Raw genomic sequence first — 19,662 nt, forward strand, 5'->3', positions numbered from 1 at the left:
GGTACATGAGAGCCAGGAGAATGTAAATAGATGAAACGGAATACGAAACTTGTATACAACTTATACGTATACAACAAATATAATCGTAAGAATACTAACAGACGACATTTGTTAACACTCGTAATAAACAATCGCACTGTGTATAACCCATAACCTCTTCTTGCGCATTTGTACTCCTGCAGTCGCCGTAACCAGAATATTATAATGTGTATGTACTTTTATCACGTATTGTAGACCAGGCTTTATCCTTCTGAGGGTTCATAGTTCAACAGCTCCAGCATTAGCGCTGCACACGACGAATTGTAAAACAACCAAAAAACAACGGTTGTGGTTCACATTATAGAACTACTTATCTCGAATGACAATCATTTTCGTGGTCTATCATCGGAAGACTCGCGATGGATTATGCAGGTTAGAAAACGGCGAAAAATGTCAACATGAAACGTCTCATTGTAAATTAGTAACGAATTTGATATAACAGGCCAGAAAAAACTTAGAAATAACTCACGAATATCTATTCAAAGTTTCATTTTCCCATTTAAAACTCCGGGAATATCGCAAATGCCTCTCGTCGCAAGAAATTGTCCGCACATAGCCAAGCATGGGGATCTGTCAATCCTCGAATCGTTGGCTACGCAAAAGGAGAAATTCTTCAAGTGTAACGATTGTGATAATGACGGGCCAAATTTGTGGTTCTGTCTGTTTCCCAATTGCAAGTGGATTGGTTGTTCGACAACCCATTTAGACCACAGCACGATCCATAATACAAAATTTCCAAACCACTGCGCCCATATGAACTTGTCAACCGAGAGGATATGGTGCTACTATTGCGAGCACGAGGTCATAGCAATCCACATACCGTCCCCTCTGCAGTCGCCAAATCCGAGAGAGCCAAAATCAAGCGGTAACAAATTCTCCGGAGATGCCTGTATCGGTGTGACATTAAAATCGGATAACTCGGAGCTGCATCAGTCCTTGATGAACAAATTCGGCAGGTCTGGAGCAAACAGAATAGACTGGGAAAAGGGTGTTCTCACCTATGAAAAATCTGGCGACTCTCCGGATAGCACAGACTCTGATGATAGCAAGGACCTCGCAGTAAAACCAAAGGGCCTTGTCGGCTTGCAGAACATTGGCAACACGTGTTACATGAATGCTGCGCTCCAAGCCTTGTCCAACGTTCCACCATTGACTCAATTTTTCTTGGAATGTGGTCTGATCGTCAATTGCATACTCAAAGATCGCAAGCCCGGCCTGAGCTTGAGCTACCTTAATCTGATTAGTGAAATGTGGAACAAAAAGACACGAGGATATGTTGTTCCTCATGGTATTTTATATTGGATAAGAACAGTTCATCCGATGTTCAGAGGCTACCATCAACACGACACACAGGAATTCTTAAGATGCTTTATGGATCAGCTGCACGAAGAACTAAAAGAACATATAGAGGATGACAGAGATCATTTATTGAGACTAAAGGGGTTTGAGGAACATTCTTCGGACGAAGAAGACACAGAGATTGATGGAACCGGTTTGTAACAGTTTCCATTTGTATATTCATTGCAGTAGAGACACATTACCTGAAAATAAATTCCCAGTGATTTTCCTGACTTGTTGCAGTCTGGAAGTCTTTAAAATATCAGCCAGCTCCGCATTGTTAAATTGTTTATGCTCTTACTAAAAGTTGGGTACCCTTAACATCTATCACGATTTCTAATATGATATTTCAGCAATACTTCATGACATTTGATAAAGTATTATTACAAATTTCTCATTTTTCATTTAAGATTATAGCTATATTTGAAGAAGAAAAAGATATTTGTCACCAAATTCCTAAATATTCAACAATCATTGACTGAAAAGTGTGTAGCTTACCCAATAAGGAATTTCATTCCTAATTGTTTCTAATTTTTCCTGTGTTTCTGGTCTGTCGCTATACTGTATCATTATTCTTTCAACTTTAACAAATAAATGGATATTTATACAAGTGAATGTTACAAAATAAGTATTACAAGGGAATATATACATATAAAATTAATTTCAATGTAATTCAAAACTCTTAGATAATATGATGAATGACTATGAACCTAATGTGAATAAGTTCACATTTTTCATTTCATTTTCAACCCGTTTACAAATATAAATTGACTGATAGTAGTCATTTATGCAGATGTGTGTTCTTAATCTGGTACAGGTTCTAGTCAATCTGATGCTGAATACGAAACCTGTGACTCGGGAGTTAGTGAGCAAAGCTCGTTGAGTGACGAGGGAGAACGCGGGACCAAAAGGCGATACTACAGGTTGTCCCAGTCAGAGAAATTGAGAAGCAAGTTCAGCAATAGCAGGAGCATGAAGAAGTCGACTGGTGATGATTCCTTCTCTCAAAATCAGAGATCGACCCCGAGCTCACCGACCAAACATCGTAACAAGAAACTAATGAAAACTAGAAGTATTATCAGCGACATATTCGATGGAAAACTTCTGAGTAATGTACAGTGCTTAACTTGTGACAGAGTTTCCAGAAGGGTTGAAACTTTTCAAGACCTCTCTCTGCCCATACCTAGCAGAGATCACATCGATATGTTGCATCAAGGATCGCTTACTCCACAAAAAGCTGGACCTTGCTCTGACGTAGTTTATGTGACCAATCAGTCGGGCTGGGTTTCCTGGTTTTGGCAATGGATGCGTTCCTGGTTTTGGGGGCCGGTTGTTAGCCTCCATGATTGCCTATCTGCATTTTTCAGCGCCGACGAATTAAAGGGTGACAATATGTACAGCTGTGAAAAGTGCAATAAACTTCGTAATGGTATAAAATTTTCAAAGGTCTTGGAACTCCCTGAGGTTCTCTGTATTCATCTGAAGAGATTTCGGCACGAACTAATGTTTAGTTCAAAGATTGCCAATTACGTTTCATTTCCTTTGGAAGGTTTAGATATGAGACCATATATGCACAAGGAATGCGTGTCAAAAGTCACGACGTATGATTTGATATCTGTAATTTGTCATCACGGAACTGCCGGAGGTGGTCATTACACATGCTACGCTTTGAACACTGCTGTAAATCAATGGTTTGAATTTGATGATCAATGCGTTACTCAAATGTCGCCGGAAACAGTTAAAAATTGTGAAGCTTATGTGTTGTTTTATAAAAAATCGTCACCTGAAATGAATCAGTTTAGAGAAAAAACTGTAGAATTGAGAAATGTATCAGCCCTGGAGCTGTCGCATTTGAATTTCTTCGTATCTCGTCAATGGATAAACAGGTTCAATACATTCTCGGAACCAGGACCCATTGACAATTCAGACTTCCTGTGTGCTCATGGAGGTGTAATACCTGCCAGAGCACAATTTGTTGATAAAATCAGTAGGCCAATCCCACAAGAGGTGTGGGAGTATCTCTACGACAAGTGAGTATTCACCCTGCAACAAATTAGAATTTATTTCTGGCTATGTGTAAAATGCACACTGATACAGATCAAAAACATTGATTGTGTTTTCTTTACAGATTTGGTGGTGGGCCAGCTTGCACGCATCTTTACGAGTGCCCCATTTGCGAGGAGAAACATGAATCATTGCAAAAACGGATGCGGTATGAGATGGAGGTCTTTCAACGATTAAATCACGGAGTGGATAACCCACCAGCAATATATGCATTAGCCATGGCTTGGTTACGCCAATGGCAGAGCTTTGTTAGGGGAAAAGAGACACAACCGCCAGGACCCATTGACAATACCTCCATTATCATAAATAAGAATGGTCAAAACCTCTTGAAAGCTGGTAAGATTCCCAATTAATGCCTCTGCAAAGTCTAATTGATTCTATGTCCCTCTCAATCTTGGCATATAACATACAGACTGCAGATTACGTTCACCGTATTGTATCTAAAATACTTTAATTTGAAAAGAAATTACCCTTATTAGAAGTATGTTGAACCATGTAATCCATCAATATTATAAGTTTTTGTCTTATGCAAACTCGCTGAAATCAAACCTGAGTATGTGGTTATAGTCCTAAAATTATTCTTTAATCCGTAACAGGTTCAGACTATGCCCAGATATCAGAAGAACTTTGGCAATTCTTCTTAAATACTTATGGCGGTGGCCCTGAATTAATGTTGCACTCGTGTCAACGGCCAGTATCGACACAACCGAATTCCTCCCAACATTCCTCCTCTAATCCAAACTTGATTGACCAAAATTCCAAAGCCAGTCGACAAGATGTCAAGACAATTAAAGTGAGTACAACCAGAAGTTCGGAAGTTGTGGCCCACCAAGGAAATGCCGGAGATTGTTTGATGGCCGACGCTGACACCTATCAAATGCAAGGTGACGCAAATTTCTAAACAGTTGAAAGATTTCCAGAATTATTTTTTCCACTAAATTGTGAAATTAGAAATATTTTTCATACGAGTAATTGTTCAAAAATATAGTCAGTATAATAAACACCAACCAACAAACTTTACTTATTCACCTATTTTATCAAAGATATATTGTACGGCGAAATTCTTCAAAATCAAAGTATTCCATTGAACTGCAGATTCAATCGGTTTGTTCGTATTCAAACAAAATACAAAAATGTGATGTTTTCAGATTTCGTTTTTTAATTTCCTTTTAGATTTAATGTTCTTTTATATTTCCAATATCTGGAAACTATTCACCAAGCATTACCAATGATACTAAGTACACAAAACGTTAGTAAATAAATAATAAAACCAAGGAATGAAAAATTGTATTTATGCATACTTTAATTTAAGAGCAACAACTTCAATCGCTACACGAGTGTAATATGTTAACGAGGAAAATAAATCATATTTTTTGTTCTGCTCGAAAATAAGCTAACTACCAAAATGTGTAATATTGTTATACGTACAGAGGTACAGGCTATTACCACCATAAGTATTTTTACTGTACTTCATCTATCATTGATCGCCAGTAGTACAAATATACATTTGATCAATTTATTCCTTTCTTTCTATTCCCCATGTATCTAACACATGAAGCACCGGCAATTTTTTCAAAAAACGCAGTCATTCCTGGTTTGTGTGAAGTTGTGAATGAATTTTTATTCAAAATAAAATCATAATTATGCCTCGACGACCTCTCGAGACGCAAGTGATAATCAGTAAGGCTGATCAATGAAGGGAAGACATTTTATAGGCAGAAAAAAAAATAGAGTTGAAATCAGTTAATTTTCAAAATTAGTAAGAATGTTAGGTTTTGCTTGAATCTAAAGCCCCTTCTCGTATTTTTTCAAAACCGATTTTCGTAATCGTAAATAGAAAGTGTCAGAAATTTTAGTCTAATGTATCTTACAAAATTTTATTTCACTCTGTGTAGTAAATAAATTATTATTATCTCGAGAATACAAATAATAATTAATGAATACAATCAATTATAATCATAGAGTTATGAAGTGGTAAATTTACAACAAGACAAAAATGTATTATATCAACTAAATAATTGTTGTTGTACAAATTAATTTATCAACTTACACCAGCGACATAGAATTTGAAAAATCACTATGCAACGTGACCGTATGACATTTTTGTTTAAAACGATTCTGAATGGTTATTGATTATTATGTTACTGTTGTTGTTGTTGTTATTATTATTAATAGATATTGTATGTAATTAATAAATAGCGATATGGTATTTTTTAAATATGTATACGTTAAGTAGTGGGGTGGTTGGGATCTCACTATTACGACATATTAAGATTGTAAATTTCTTATTAATTATTAATAAAAAGTATAAATCACATGTACCATATACAAAATAAATTACGAAGTTGGCTGAATTATTAATTCAAATAATTTTTAGTTACATTTAATATCTGAGGTCAACTGCACCTTCAGAAATCATCTAAATCAACAATAAAATTCTTCATCCATTTCGGGAAAAAAAGTTTACACAGACGTCACTAACATTACGAGCTTGTGAAACTGGTTAAAAAAATGTTTAAGTAACTGAATTGTACACGTCGGCCTGTGGGCTGTGATTGGAAATCACCCTTGGCGAAACCAGAACCGTGGTTAATCCGATTTTGAAGTTTTTTACTTTCCTTCTATCTCTATAAATGGGAAAGCAAGAGTAGATTTGGAGGCTTTCTATTTCTAAGTTGAGGAATAAGTATTTTCTATAATGTCGCTATTTTGCCCATTACGCGCATCGTTATTTAGCCCTTGCTTAATTGTTGAACGAATGGTTGGTATTTTAGCTGGAAATGAGTTGAGAAGTTTCCACATAATAATATATTTTTACGCGAATTTTTTAGTGGTGTATTTTATTTGATGTAATAAGATTAATTAAACCCCTTTTAAAAATTCCCTATAATATATTACCTACGATTACATTATGCATTCCTATCTATAATTGGAGTTACAAGGAATGTTATAGTATCTGATTAGACAGCATTTTCATATTTAAAAAGAACGAATTTGAACGGGAAACTTGTCGAAGCCTACATAATTATATAATGATTTGTATAGTTTGAGGAGAAATTATATCGTATGGTATGGTTGTCTTCAGTACGCCAAAGCAGCTTCAACGCGTCGCGTGAATTAACATAAATGTCAAAGAAACAACGTCATATGATACGGACGTAAAGTCTTGAAATGGAAATGGAATGTCGGCGATAAATAATCTCCGTTTCGAAGGATCTACGCGATTTGGCAATGAGTTGAATCGTGGTAAAACTCCGACGCTTGCGTTCCTTGACGCAGGCGATCCAGACTTGCGCGAAAGATGCGCAGCATGCGTCGGAAAAGGAGCACATTGATCGAGCCGGACGCCATCAAGGGATCCTGACACACTCCGATCCCAATCCCCAAACACCGACACACCACCCCCAGTCAATGCCGCGATTCAAACTACGAGATTAAAGACTTCTAACTCGTAATAGAAAACGCGGCTAGCCATGCGGTATCGCACCAGTACATAGCTAGGCGTTAATTTGTAAAAATAAACTTTTTTTTCAAAGTGCCTATGATAATTCATTTAGTTTAGTGGTATAGAAGTCACCGACCGTTGAAGCTGGAAAAATATCGTAGACGATTCAACGCGCTTCAAGTTTTTATTGTTTCACGCAAAATAAAAAAAAAAATATAAAAAAAAAAAGAAAGACAAACTGATAAGTAAGCTGCACATTTAATATTAGACGTATAATATATTGTACTACGGGAACTGTGTAAACACATTTAACGTGATTTAAAGAAACCCTATTCGTTTTGCTTTCCTACAAACAAGAACAGGAATATGAACGTTCAAATGCACCGAATCTTAATACAATTGGATGTTTTTCACGTTTCTTGTCGCTAGTGCCGTTTAGAATTTCCATTCGAATTTCATTGTAGACGGAATTATATGGTAGCATTTACTCCCGAAGTTGATACGTCTAGGTGATGTACAGCATCGTATATTCATCTTAGACGAATCTCTATCCAAATCTTGATATTATACTAATTTCAAACGACTTTGCATGCCAACAATGTATCGTGTTCTAAATTGTTTTCCTCGTGAATTGCAAGTGAGATTAATTTCTGAACACGATGAATTACAGCTTTAGCGTGCGGTTCTATCGAATAATTTTGACATTTGTTAAAGCTAGGCGATAAAAAGTGACTCTATGCCCAAGGTGATTTGCCATTCGCATTAGGCATTAACAAATTTATAACTAGGTGAAATTTCGTGTTGCTTCCGTTTTGGTAAGTAAAGTTTTCTTCACGTAAAGATCATGTCGATCGTAAGTTCAGAAAAGATGCTATCTGTTGCGATATGTAATCATTGATCTTTCGGTGCCGGGACCGACCTATATATAAACAGACGGATTTTTTGAGGGTGAATCGTTCGAGCAACAATACTAATAATAACCAATAAATGTAGAAATTTATCGAAACGGCGAAACACGAGATGAAGAAAATGGATTCGAATGGATATTTCCGAAATCTTATGATCATTATATTTAGCTTCCACCGATACTGATTATCTTTCACGCTAAAAGCTTCTCGTACTTTACAGAGTTATAATTATTGTCGTTTTTATATACTCTGGTATAAATACAATAAAAAATTAGTATACAGTAAGAATTATACGTAAATGCAGCATACGATGATGAATTTGATTATAACTCTCTAAAGTCGACAGTACACAAGTAATATCGTAATAATTGTTGAATTCTACAGGAATAATAAAAACACAAGGATAAAGAAATGGCAAATTTTCGGGGATTTTATATACCTCCAATTGGTGCGACCATAAACGTCGCCTGGGAGACTCTGAAGGCGAAATGGCCGGAAAGCAGCCCATGCATGGAACTGATACGCGGCACTGGCGGGGGTCAGTCGCAAGGTCAACAAAAGCAATTCGAACAGTTTAACGAGGGTCGTGACAACACCGAAATGACGGCAATGAATGGCGAACACCCTTACGCGGAACAAAGTATCGGCGGGATTGCGGAAGACTCTTTCAGCTACCAGCGCAGCAAGTGAGTTCAAAGCTCATGTTCATAAAAGCAGTAATTCTCTTCGCCCGTCTATATTTCAAAATTTTAAGTCACCGTTATTCAAGTCTGTGGATGAATTCAAATCCATGTAATGTCAATATTTCGTGAACATGTTGCTCCCGAACGGTAATATTTAAAATTTGTCATATGCAGCGACAAACCGAGAGGCGGAAGCACAAGCAGCGGCGGCTTCAGCGAATATGATGACGGTGGGGAATTTGGGGCTCCCGGAGTCAAGATCAACGAATGGCAGGCAGCCTGGAACATCACAAATGCGATCCAGGTAAAAATATTCCTGAATTTGGCTCTTATTTCTTACAAGTATTCAGAAACGAAGTTGGAAAATGCTACATGATTTAAAAAAAAAAAAACTATTTGAATCGGATGACATTCAGTTGCGTCGACTCTCGTAGAACTTCGCGGTTGACCTTCGCATTGACGTTAAAAAATCGACAGTAATTTGTTAACTTTTCTCGCATCGAAACGTGTTGGTGAATATTTCTGCACAAGGATCGAACAGTATCTGGTAGAAATGTGAAATTCCGATATAAGTTAATTCTGGTAGACTTTCAGTACAAGGAATGTCTACTCGACAAAACTCTAATCAAAATCGACAGAAAATGGTTGTTGATTGCAATTATTTTTTTAAGCTGCTGTTTAAAAAAAACACCTTCAATTATTTCTTTTAACTGTTTAAGATAGACCGATTATTGAAGATGTAACAGATCAGGAGCGCGAGAATGAAACAGCTCCGATGATTATATATACAAACTTATCATTAAGCTGCCTACGGATTTTTATTTCTATAATTCTGACGAAACTGGGGCGTCAAGAAAACGGAAAGAACCGCGATTTACGCAATTTCACATTTCACGCACGATTCTTTAGGCCAATTACCTCGACACTTGATTTTCACCAAGAAACGAATGTTCCAATATAATTCCAATACTACGTTGCTTTGCGATTGCTCTGAAACTTAAAAAGGATAGCATTATTATTAAACAACAAATAGTGTGTCTATCTTGAAAAAAGCTCTCGCAAAGGTCAAACGTCGTCAAATTTTGCATTCTTACCCCGCATAATTAAAGGACTACCAATTCTTAGGGAATGTTTATCGTGAACTTGCCGTTCGCCGTGCTTCGCGGCGGTTACTGGGCAATAGCCGCGATGATTGGAATCGCCCACATTTGCTGTTACACCGGCAAGATACTGGTCGAATGTCTCTACGAGTTGGACCCTGCAACGGGGCAGCGTGTCAGAGTGCGAGATTCGTACGTGGCAATTGCCAAGGAATGTTTCGGGCCAACGTGGGGAGCGAGAGCAGTGAACATAGCTCAGATAATCGAGCTACTGATGACGTGCATCCTCTACGTCGTAGTATGCGGTGATTTGATGATCGGTTCTTTTCCCGAGGGAGCAATCGACACCAGAAGTTGGATGATGCTCATCGGTATATTCCTCATTCCGTTGGGATTCCTGAAATCCTTGCAGCACGTTTCGGTTCTGAGTTTCTGGTGCACCATGGCCCACTTGCTGATAAACGCGATAATCGTCGGCTACTGCATCCTCGAGATCGGCGACTGGGGATGGTCGAAGGTTAAGTGGGACATAGACATGAAGAATTTCCCAATATCGCTGGGCGTAATAGTCTTCAGCTACACCTCTCAAATATTTCTTCCAACCTTGGAAGGAAACATGATCGACAGGTCAAAGTTCGACTGGATGATCAACTGGAGTCACATAGCGGCAGCAGCGTTCAAATCTCTATTCGGATGGATATGCTTCCTCACGTTTCAGACGGACACGCAACAAGTGATCACCAACAACCTTCACTCCCCAAGTTTCAAAGGTCTGGTCAATTTCTGCCTCGTCATCAAGGCCGTCCTCTCTTATCCTTTGCCGTATTACGCCGCCTGCGAACTCCTCGAGCGCGCCTTCTTCAGAGGTAGACCGAAGACCCCTTTCCCAACCATCTGGACCGTAGATCGCGAGCTCAAGGTCTGGGGATTGGCCTGGCGCGTGGGCGTCATAGTCTTCACTATTCTAATGGCGATTTTTATCCCACACTTTGGCATACTGATGGGATTCATCGGGTCCTTTACTGGCACCATGTTGTCGTTCATCTGGCCTTGCTATTTTCATTTGAAGCTGAAAAGAAACTCCATGGAATGGGGCACGGTCGCTTACGACTGCTTTATCATTTTTCTAGGCATTTTATTCGGCGTTATTGGCGTTTACGATTCCGGGTCAGCTCTCATCGAAGCCTTCGAAATTGGCCTACCGTTTTAGGTCATTTTAACGCATAGCTACATACATTATCTTTTTATTAATATAAGGAGACACCCTTTACTTACGCGCACATGTTCTAGTCACATTTAGGCCACGTGAATGTCGATCACAGACAAACATAATATAACGTACATATCGATTATACCGTACTAGATCCAGAAGCAATGTTCTACGGAACCATATCAGAGTAATTTTTGAAACTCGATATTTCATCGATATTAAGTCCTACCTATACCTTGGGTGGTAAAATGAAATTGATAAAGTGTTCTAAACCTAATTTACAGCTTCTAGATCTTACGACTAGCTTATCCTACACTTATGCAACAAGCAGTGATCGTGACAATATTCCAGAACGTATGTACCTATACATATACATATGTATTATATATAAATCACTGTCTTCCAATGTTAAAACTGTACAAGTATATATATGTTATTCATTGTTGAGTAGGATTCTGTATTTTATAATAATGATTAGGAAACATAATTTTTACGCACAATTTATAATTACTCATACGAGGTGAGTCGAAACAAACCCCTGCTGCATATTGATTGTGATGCTGATATTGAATTTGATATGAGATCAAAGAACACCGATTGTCAACGACTTATGAAAACTTGAAAGAGTATATTTGTTTCCTAACGCTGCTTCGCCAATCGAGTTCGGTCAATTTTCTATCAAAGTCTATAATACCTGGAATTCAAAGTAGAGATTTAATGGTATTGAAAAAATTAAAAGATAAAAAGACCTCCAAGTAATAACTTCGCTTAGTTCACCTCGTAAATGAGTAAGCATAAATAGAGTAGGTGCAGTAAGATATTTATACTCAAGTGATCCAATGTCTTCCAAAGGTCTGAGAAATCAAAGTTAGATTTTATTTACACTGTGAACCGTGACTGTATCAATTATATACATATAACATTTTTGAATCACGTGGTAATGATTTACTGTCGATATCTATACGGTAACAACAATATCACACGTTACTATTCAACTTTCATTGTTACTGTTCTTGTTATTATTACGGTGCAATAACGGTTGTACTTTTTCTTATCACCGAGGAGTTATTATAAATATACGATATACACATAGATATAATATACAGTAGGCTGATCAAGCTAATGATCATACTGACAAAAACCATATAAGAGTTTGTGTCTCTAAATATATGGATATATATATATATACATATATACATTAATCAATTAATCGTAAACCAAGTCTTCCAACGATGTCTTCCAGAATGACGAATAATTGTATATCATACAATATACTTTGTTCATAATAATAATAATAATAATAATAATAATAATAATAATATTAAAATGAGCCCTGTAAACGTATATAAAAAGTAGTTTCATATGAAAAATGCAATCGTACTTCACTGAGCAGTTTCACTACGCGTCTATAAAAAATACGTTGGCCTGAATACGAAATAAAATTGGTTAGAAAATAAAGTATTATACATTATACCGCATTACGTGTCGGTTGTGTATAGATCGCCCGGTGGAATTAAAATATATGACAATTCAAACCGGTGAATGTAACAATCTGCATAATGAATTTGATTATAAGATTTTACTACGTACAAAAAAATAAAAAATAAACAACAGCTTAAAATTTATATCCAATAAAATTAAATTGAAAAATGTTTTAAAGAATGTAAAAAATCAAAGTCGTATCATTCTTTTATTCACTTCCGAAATAAAAATTTTTAAGCCAAACAGAAAACGGAACAAGGAATTCTGAATTTTCGTGAAAATCAAGAAAAATTTCGATTCACGTCGCTTCGTTTCTTGTTTCAAATTTGAGCCTAAAGTAAAATGTTACGATAGATAGCGAATCGGGTGTTTTTATAATTGAAATTTTTTCTTTTGAGTTTACAACGCGTAATTTAATTTGCTCTCTGAAATATCGATTGGCCAATACTACCGTATCATGTACGTATCTAAGTGTAAAATATGATAAGATTTAAAAACTGAGAAAAAGAATATATTGAGATGATTATTAATAATGTAACAAAAAAGTTACATTTCAAAACGTAAGCGATGAGAAAATTAATCAAACGAAATATTTTATTTATAGGTTCGATCAACTTTCGTAGGTGAAATTTATTGTAGACATCATTCCATGACGGTCTATCCTCTGGACTCGATCGGTCAAAAAATGGATTTGGTTTTTTGTTTACACCGGTACTATTATTCTTTCTCTTTCTTTTTACTAACATTTGAACGTACCACAAAATCCCGCTGCGTTTTGAAATGAAATTCATAAACGTTATAGCTACATAGTTATATAAAAAATTATGGTGTAAAGGGCTTCCATATTACAAAAAATATACGAATGAAATTTTATTGTGCGGATTTGAAAAACTTTATTGAATCATATAATGTATACTGTATACAATTATATGTATACACTTTTATTGTTCAAAGTAGCAAACCTAAGCATACAAATTATATGTGCGTTGATATTAATTTTTAAAACATCGACAATAACGAACAGTATACATCATACATGATATATAGTAAGATGTTAGCTCCCGCTGTTATATAATGTCTTGATCGAAACAGTCAATATGTAACATGTATATGTGCAGTGTATCACGCGCAAATTATCGATACTTGTGTAAATGAGTATTATTATAAGTCTAGATAAATGAATCACGCATCTATATGTGAAGAAAAAAAATTATACAATATGTGTGCGTATGCAGGTGATACTTGACTACATTTTAATGTGTTTCATCCCGAAATCATAGACAAGCATTTGAATTGTACAATGCGATTTATTACAGTTAAATTATTAACCTGACGCAATTGAAATACCGTATTGCATCGATTGAACTTTAATATTCAGCATATTTCTTCAGAATTGAATTATGAGAAGCTTGTTGTTCGATGGTATTTATTTGCGCAGCTAATAGTTGCTCTGTCTCAGAAGAAAATAAGTATGGCCAATGAAGCGGTTAAGTGATAAACTTAGTCAGCTAGGCAGACAAAAGGTTCACACCTTTCTCCATACACGGTAAAAACATGGAAATTTTGATTTTAGTCACAACTCGAATGCTGCACGAATCATTAGAAGGATGTATGTGTAACCATTTCAGTGGTAATGAAAAAAAAAAAAAAACTTTCACTTGAGCGAGAATAAACACCAAATGAAAGAAAAGTCGGTATTTTTTCACAGTTGGACATTTACGAATAAACAGTAAGTGAGGTATTTCGTAGAAATCAGTCATGCTCCAGAAACGACAGATAGTTCTATAAAACACGTTTAAGCGGCGAATTATTCAGTTCACCGAATACTGTCAGGATGAAACTACTACAGGTACGTGTTAATGTTTTAAACAAAAAGTAGTTATAGTATTACTAAATTATTAAGTTGTATCGCACAAATTGCGTTTAAATTAAAAACGCCGTAAAGATTATAACACGTAAGCCCTACGTATTTTTCATATCGTTACAGAATATGATATACGTATTGCTGTTATGCAGCAGTTTCGCTGCCTTCTCCGTAGTGGCGAGAAAATCAGGCGATGGTCAAAGAGAGAAAACAGGTACGTGAGATTAGTTTACGAAATCCCGATATTTCACACGGAATATCATAATTTTTATACAGTTGTATGATAATATATGAAGCGAAAAAGTGTAATTGAATTGTAACGTCAAGGATGAATGGGCCATGAAGTCTGAATAAAAATTTGATAAAAATGAGAATACCGTTTCGAAAATCTTCAGAAAAGTTATATATGCCAGTGACGGTCAATATGAACGAAACAATATCCCTACTTTGTGAAAGATATCAATCCGAACAAATTAGAACATTCAGAATGATCAAACTTTTGTGTTGTTGAACCGGCTTGTGTTCACTGTTTACCATCAAGATCTCCAGAAGTCACATGCGAAAAATTTACAATTTACAATTTACAATATAGTTATCTCCAGAGTGGATAAAGATAAATTTATCTAAATGCGACATAACATATATCGAAAATTACATTTTCGCGTTACAACTGTACTTAATTGTAAAATTTCCTGGATGTTATTCCGGAAAATGTGTGGGAATCTGGTCAGTGAGTAAAATGAGCTCAAAAACACTAAAATGGGATAAAGAAGCACCGAAGTTTAACCATTTCGAACGATCTGATTACAAAACCGTTTCTCAAATTGTTGATATTGTCTTATCTTGTTCAAATTCGCTCAGATCCATTTCTATTACATATATGTATGTATGGGATGTTGTTTCATCCTTGTCTACTATCAACGGTGCAAATAACATCGCTGGAGATTTTTTAAGCGGTTTTTCCTCTTATTCTAACTTTATATTCAGACGGTGCTACCAATTCATAGTTAATTACTGGCATTCATCGTGTAATTATTAACTACGCGGATATAATTGTACGGTATTTATTTTCGTTTCAAACCGACGGTTCATGCCTATACAGTTGAGTAGCTAATATAAACAATAAGTTCAGATTATGGATAATATTGCTGCTGGGAAGATTGAAAGAGTAAAATATTAATCTGTTAAAAAACTTACTTTGATTTGTTTACAGATATTTCTCGAGTAAAAATCAAAGTGTTTCGAGGACCAAATCAAGAAGAGATGGGTAAAAAATTCGCTTCGTGGGGATTTTGGGTGAAGCAGCCTAGTGGCAATTAGAAGAAAGGGCCGAGCATTTCCATTAATTCCTTGTAGTACGTTTAAAATAGGTATTACAGATTGTATTTTTCTTATGATATCTGTTACCGTTGACATTGTACTACATTGTTTCAAAGTTTTTAAAATATAGAATAAAATTATCAGTTTTAATAATATATTAGCTTTAAAACTCTCGCTCGCTGAAGCTCGCTCGGGGTCAGATGCCTAGTGTAACTGGTTTTTGTGCTCGCTTACTAGTTGTCAGTATTTTACCATATGACATAGTTGTAGGGGAGACTGGGGCACGATGGACTCCACAAAAAATTCTGGTAATTGTTTCATAGTATACAGAATGAACACTGTCTTTGTGCATGTGACGCAAACCAAATTTGCCCGTAACATTTTTATTATATAATGTTACAAATCACGTTTGCACATCCATGTAAGTATAACGTATTGTGATTTTATGACAATAAATTTAGTCAAAAAATACCACACAACAATCAGCTAAGTGCTGAAAGATTTGAAACACTACGCACAGCAATTTTAGCTCTAATTGAACCGCGTTATTGTCATGTATTCCTATGTATACAATGCAAATCACTCACCAATTGCAATTTGTTGATCCTGATCGTTCGGTTTCTTTTTCCGATTCAAGATGTTATCTGAAGCATGCATATTGGTTTGATAGTACCAAACATGACGTTTTCAATAATCAAACTTGAAAACTTGAAAATTAGTCCTGAAAGTCAAAAGTCACCAGGTCAAGGACCTGGACAGCCAGAACTACGGAGCGCTTGTCCCTGAAGTCGAATTTCACCAGGTAGCGGACCTGGAGCGCAGGATCCGGGAGGTAGAGAACCCGGTACTCGAAATCTGCGGAGCGCGATTCTCATCCATCCGTTCTACTGCGCGGTTGTTTCCAGACTGAGGGATTCGGTTAGCTGATTTTCGTCTATATAGATCGATGACGTCGAGAGAAAAAAAAATTTCGGTGACGTCACTTTCTGAACATCCGAACATCCGAATATCCAAACTTTGGTTTCGAACTTTAATACCATGTATGATGTATGATTTATTCTCTAGCCTTAAGTGCGTGATGACAAATAATTATAAAGGTTTCCTTCGAAACACATTTCTATGACGGAGATTACGACTATATGTATAGAGCTGATATCTGTTTGGTAGAAATTTATTGTGGGATTTGGCCAGTGATTTGCCAGTATCACTAGAAAACAACGATTTTCATTTCACTTAGTTCAATTATTTATTTCATAATTATACCAATTAACTTATATTTTATAATAGTACATACTGTGTAAAGCTTGGTTAAGATACACCCATAATTTCCATTACAGCTGTGTCAAATCCTCTGAAAAATTCCGCTCAGTAATTATTGATAAATAAATATTTTTATTTAGTATGTGCACTTCTGACAAACTTACTTGGATTGGATTTGGTCCCCTGGTACATAGAATGGATTGCACACTGCGTTCGCGTAAGCAGAGTGTAATTTTCTGAAGATCTAATTGTGGAATAAAAACTTGATTATTTACTTTTGATGAAGGCCAAATATGTATATATACAGAATACAGATCAAGTTTGAAATTAAATAATGTAATATAAATTTTTAATCGACTTCATACCATTCGTACTTCATTGTCTCTTAGAGATGCATTTGTCGATTGCAGTACAACGATAAATTTAATTTTGGTATTTGTAGCATAACCAAATCTGAAAATCATCGAATTTTTTGCCATATAATTAACTATATTCCCACCATAGGAGAAAAATTCTCCAGTGTACTTAAAAATCAGTGGCTTAGACGGGACCTTCGAAAAACGAGATGTAAATGAAAAGAACGTTTGGCAAAAGCATTCAATACATTTCAACCAAAGACAATCGAAATGCCAACTGCAAAATGTACACAAATATTGAGTTGTGCGAATTTCATGGTGAATTACATTTTGTGCTCCTCGGTTGAAAATAGCAATCCTAAAAAGAGCTCCCTAACATCAGCTGCCATCTTATTTCCAGTGTTTAATTTTTCTTCTATAATATCAATTGATGTGTGCACTTTGTAATGGAATTGTAAAGCCGCTGTTTCATCAGAGCAGCGAATATACTTCGGAGAATTCTGTAACAAAACTCACAGTGTAATCATTTACAAGTTCACATTTCCCAAAGTCAAACATAGAAGCTTATAAAAATCATTAAAGACTTCCCGTAAACCATGTAGCTAGCTTGCGAGTGGGGGGAGAGGGATTTCACGAAAGACTACGTTAGGCTACATGTGAGTTGGTTTTGTAATTGATGCGGGTTTCAATGACGTGCCTTTGTATTAGGTACACTTAAAACTCGGCTTGATTATCACGAAAAAGGTGAGAAAAATTCTTTTCCTAGTAATAATAAATGGCATTCGTGGCTACTTTTGCTATTTGTTCCTCGGGATGTCTTGGTGTAATAAAAATGAAAAAAAAAAACACTACTTGTTCATCAATATTTTTTAAACCACATGCTTTTCTGGGGTGGGGATATCTGTGAAATATCCACGATCAAATGGTATGGGGCGATGGGGATGAAAAGTGTCCAAAATAGAGCTATGTACTTTACGGACAGCCCTTTATTCGTACCTCTGATATGGCTAACTATGATATCATTGAGACAACAGGCTTGGCCAGAGAGACCGAAGACAAGGAAATATACATGTAAAGCTACGTTTGGTCAAGGAACAGGGACCGCGAATGTTGTTAAGGACTATATTTGTAAGACTCCATATCCAGCTTTGTAATTCGGTCTTTATCCAGACTTATATCAGATCCGACAAACTTTGAAAAATTGTTAGTAATCGAAAGTATTTTGACAGATTTTGTAACCTAAAAAAATGATTTACTCACGTCTTTCCCGATCACTGCGACGCACACAGCCATCTTAGTGCATCTCAGGGATGTGAGGACATATAACAGTTTTCACCTAATTTGTATACCACAATACTTTTATGCGAAATTATCGAAAACACGGTCTTATCATTGTTTTATCAAAGAATATAGTTTTACACAGATACACTTTATAGTCCGAAGTGAGTTCATTACTTGCACACATACTACCAATACTACCAGCAAACAACCGCCTCAACAAAATATCCCTAGAGATTTTGCTTTAAGTTCTACTAACTAATGCACAATTAAGGATTAACTGACACACGTCAGAATTCGACTTCAAAACATCAGTAAGGAATGATTAATGTTCATATTGCGTATGAGAACTTTAGTCTTGACGAATATCAGGGGACTTGATCCAAGTGATAAATAAATTCGTTTAGACTATTTCAGTGACGGTGACCCCTGATTGACCGTCTTTCCAATCAAATACTATGTTAAATACCTTGTTTGTTGGTCGATCGTGGGATGTAATCTTCCTGATCTTCAATAATGAACCGTGTATTTATGAAGAGATTGAACAAGTTTGATCAGCTTGGTTCGTGAAATCAGTGATCACGATCGTTTTCTCCATATTTTGTTCACATCTTCTCAGCTGTTCATACTACATTGTTTTAAATGCCTCTTCTGCAAACCTTCGGATCCAATTATTCCAGATAGGACCATTTAACACTAGAACTACCAGACCAGTCAAAATGACTGGTTTTATAATTTCGTTTTAAAATTCCCACTTCATGTCACATTTTTTCCCCGCAATGATGTAATGACTTTTACAACGATAACTAAACGAGTAATATAATGAATTTTATTTTTGTTTTATTAGATTGGTTTTACAATTTAATTTTAAAGTTCCTGCTTTGGTAAATTTTACCTCGGTAGTTCTAGTGTTAAGATGTTTCCAGTGCACTTTTGGCACATTTAGAAAAATGGTGAAATACATGTATTCAGACTTTATATCGACATAATTTTACGAAAGGAATCCGTCGTGCACAGTCTCGAATCACTGTGAAGAACAGATTAAAAGTTGTCGTCAAAGAACATGAAATTTTGCTGTATTCTCTTTGTATTTTCTCAGCTGTTGATCCTATGATACTGAACATGAGATTTTTTGAAATCTTTGGGGTTAACTTTGTGTTGAATAACAGTTACAGTTTAATGTGAAACAAAGATTGGATGTCAGTCATTTGGTAAATTATGACTTTTTAAGTTCTCTGTAATTCATTGTACAATTAAACTCTTGTGAATGTAATATCAATATTTGAATATCCTCATTGTTATTACTGATAAGACA

The 19,662-nt window shown here is 35.9% G+C and overlaps 3 protein-coding genes across 8 annotated transcripts; 2 read left to right on the plus strand and 1 right to left on the minus strand.

The window, feature by feature from the left end:
- The first annotated feature begins 339 nt into the window (after nucleotides 1-339).
- LOC107224026 (ubiquitin carboxyl-terminal hydrolase 20) lies at nucleotides 340-5,808 on the plus strand. Its single transcript, XM_015663929.2, has 4 exons — nucleotides 340-1,531; nucleotides 2,195-3,407; nucleotides 3,506-3,777; nucleotides 4,038-5,808. Exons 1-4 carry the CDS (start codon nucleotides 562-564, stop codon nucleotides 4,340-4,342), a joined length of 2,760 nt encoding a protein of 919 aa, XP_015519415.1. The 5' UTR covers nucleotides 340-561; the 3' UTR covers nucleotides 4,343-5,808.
- Nucleotides 5,809-6,776: 968 nt separating this feature from the next.
- On the plus strand, nucleotides 6,777-15,608 carry LOC107224015 (vesicular inhibitory amino acid transporter). Of its 6 annotated transcripts, none has more exons than XM_046734516.1 (7): nucleotides 6,777-7,701; nucleotides 8,179-8,480; nucleotides 8,652-8,781; nucleotides 9,603-13,899; nucleotides 13,961-14,118; nucleotides 14,257-14,347; nucleotides 15,347-15,608. In XM_046734516.1, the coding sequence occupies exons 2-4, from the start codon at nucleotides 8,206-8,208 to the stop codon at nucleotides 10,785-10,787; spliced, it is 1,590 nt and encodes a 529-aa protein (XP_046590472.1). In that variant the 5' UTR covers nucleotides 6,777-7,701; nucleotides 8,179-8,205; the 3' UTR covers nucleotides 10,788-13,899; nucleotides 13,961-14,118; nucleotides 14,257-14,347; nucleotides 15,347-15,608. The 6 variants fall into 6 exon arrangements, with proteins under 6 accessions (XP_046590472.1, XP_046590475.1, XP_046590471.1 ...); XM_046734519.1 differs by having other exon boundaries at nucleotides 9,603-13,815; nucleotides 13,978-14,118; XM_046734515.1 differs by having other exon boundaries at nucleotides 6,777-7,131; nucleotides 7,601-7,701; nucleotides 9,603-14,118.
- A 1,000-nt stretch (nucleotides 15,609-16,608) lies between these two features.
- Nucleotides 16,609-19,134, minus strand: LOC107221301 (trafficking protein particle complex subunit 2-like protein). The gene is made up of 6 exons (XM_046734537.1): nucleotides 18,817-19,134; nucleotides 18,330-18,405; nucleotides 17,397-17,569; nucleotides 17,079-17,166; nucleotides 16,878-16,957; nucleotides 16,609-16,804 (listed from the first exon to the last, which is right to left on the minus strand). Exons 2-6 carry the CDS (start codon nucleotides 18,360-18,362, stop codon nucleotides 16,762-16,764), a joined length of 417 nt encoding a protein of 138 aa, XP_046590493.1. The 5' UTR covers nucleotides 18,363-18,405; nucleotides 18,817-19,134; the 3' UTR covers nucleotides 16,609-16,761.
- Nucleotides 19,135-19,662: the final 528 nt, after the last annotated feature.

This window comes from Neodiprion lecontei, chromosome 3, assembly GCF_021901455.1.
Source record: "Neodiprion lecontei isolate iyNeoLeco1 chromosome 3, iyNeoLeco1.1, whole genome shotgun sequence".
NCBI classification, from domain to species: Eukaryota; Metazoa; Arthropoda; class Insecta; order Hymenoptera; family Diprionidae; genus Neodiprion; species Neodiprion lecontei.

Coding starts and splice junctions, on each gene's coding strand:
- LOC107221301 (XM_046734537.1), bottom strand. CDS start 18,362: ATGGCTGTGTGCGTCGCAGTGATCGGGAAAGAC. Junction 16,958..17,078: donor GAGACAATGAAGTACGAATG/GTATGAAGTCGA, acceptor TTCCACAATTAG/ATCTTCAGAAAATTACACTC. Junction 16,805..16,877: donor GGGGACCAAATCCAATCCAA/GTAAGTTTGTCA, acceptor GGAATTTTTCAG/AGGATTTGACACAGCTGTAA.
- LOC107224015 (XM_015663916.2), top strand. CDS start 8,206: ATGGCAAATTTTCGGGGATTTTATATACCTCCAATTGGTGCGACCATA. Junction 8,481..8,651: donor TTCAGCTACCAGCGCAGCAA/GTGAGTTCAAAG, acceptor TGTCATATGCAG/CGACAAACCGAGAGGCGGAA. Junction 8,782..9,602: donor ACATCACAAATGCGATCCAG/GTAAAAATATTC, acceptor ACCAATTCTTAG/GGAATGTTTATCGTGAACTT.
- LOC107224026 (XM_015663929.2), top strand. CDS start 562: ATGCCTCTCGTCGCAAGAAATTGTCCGCACATAGCCAAGCATGGGGAT. Junction 3,408..3,505: donor TGGGAGTATCTCTACGACAA/GTGAGTATTCAC, acceptor TTTTCTTTACAG/ATTTGGTGGTGGGCCAGCTT. Junction 3,778..4,037: donor TCAAAACCTCTTGAAAGCTG/GTAAGATTCCCA, acceptor AATCCGTAACAG/GTTCAGACTATGCCCAGATA.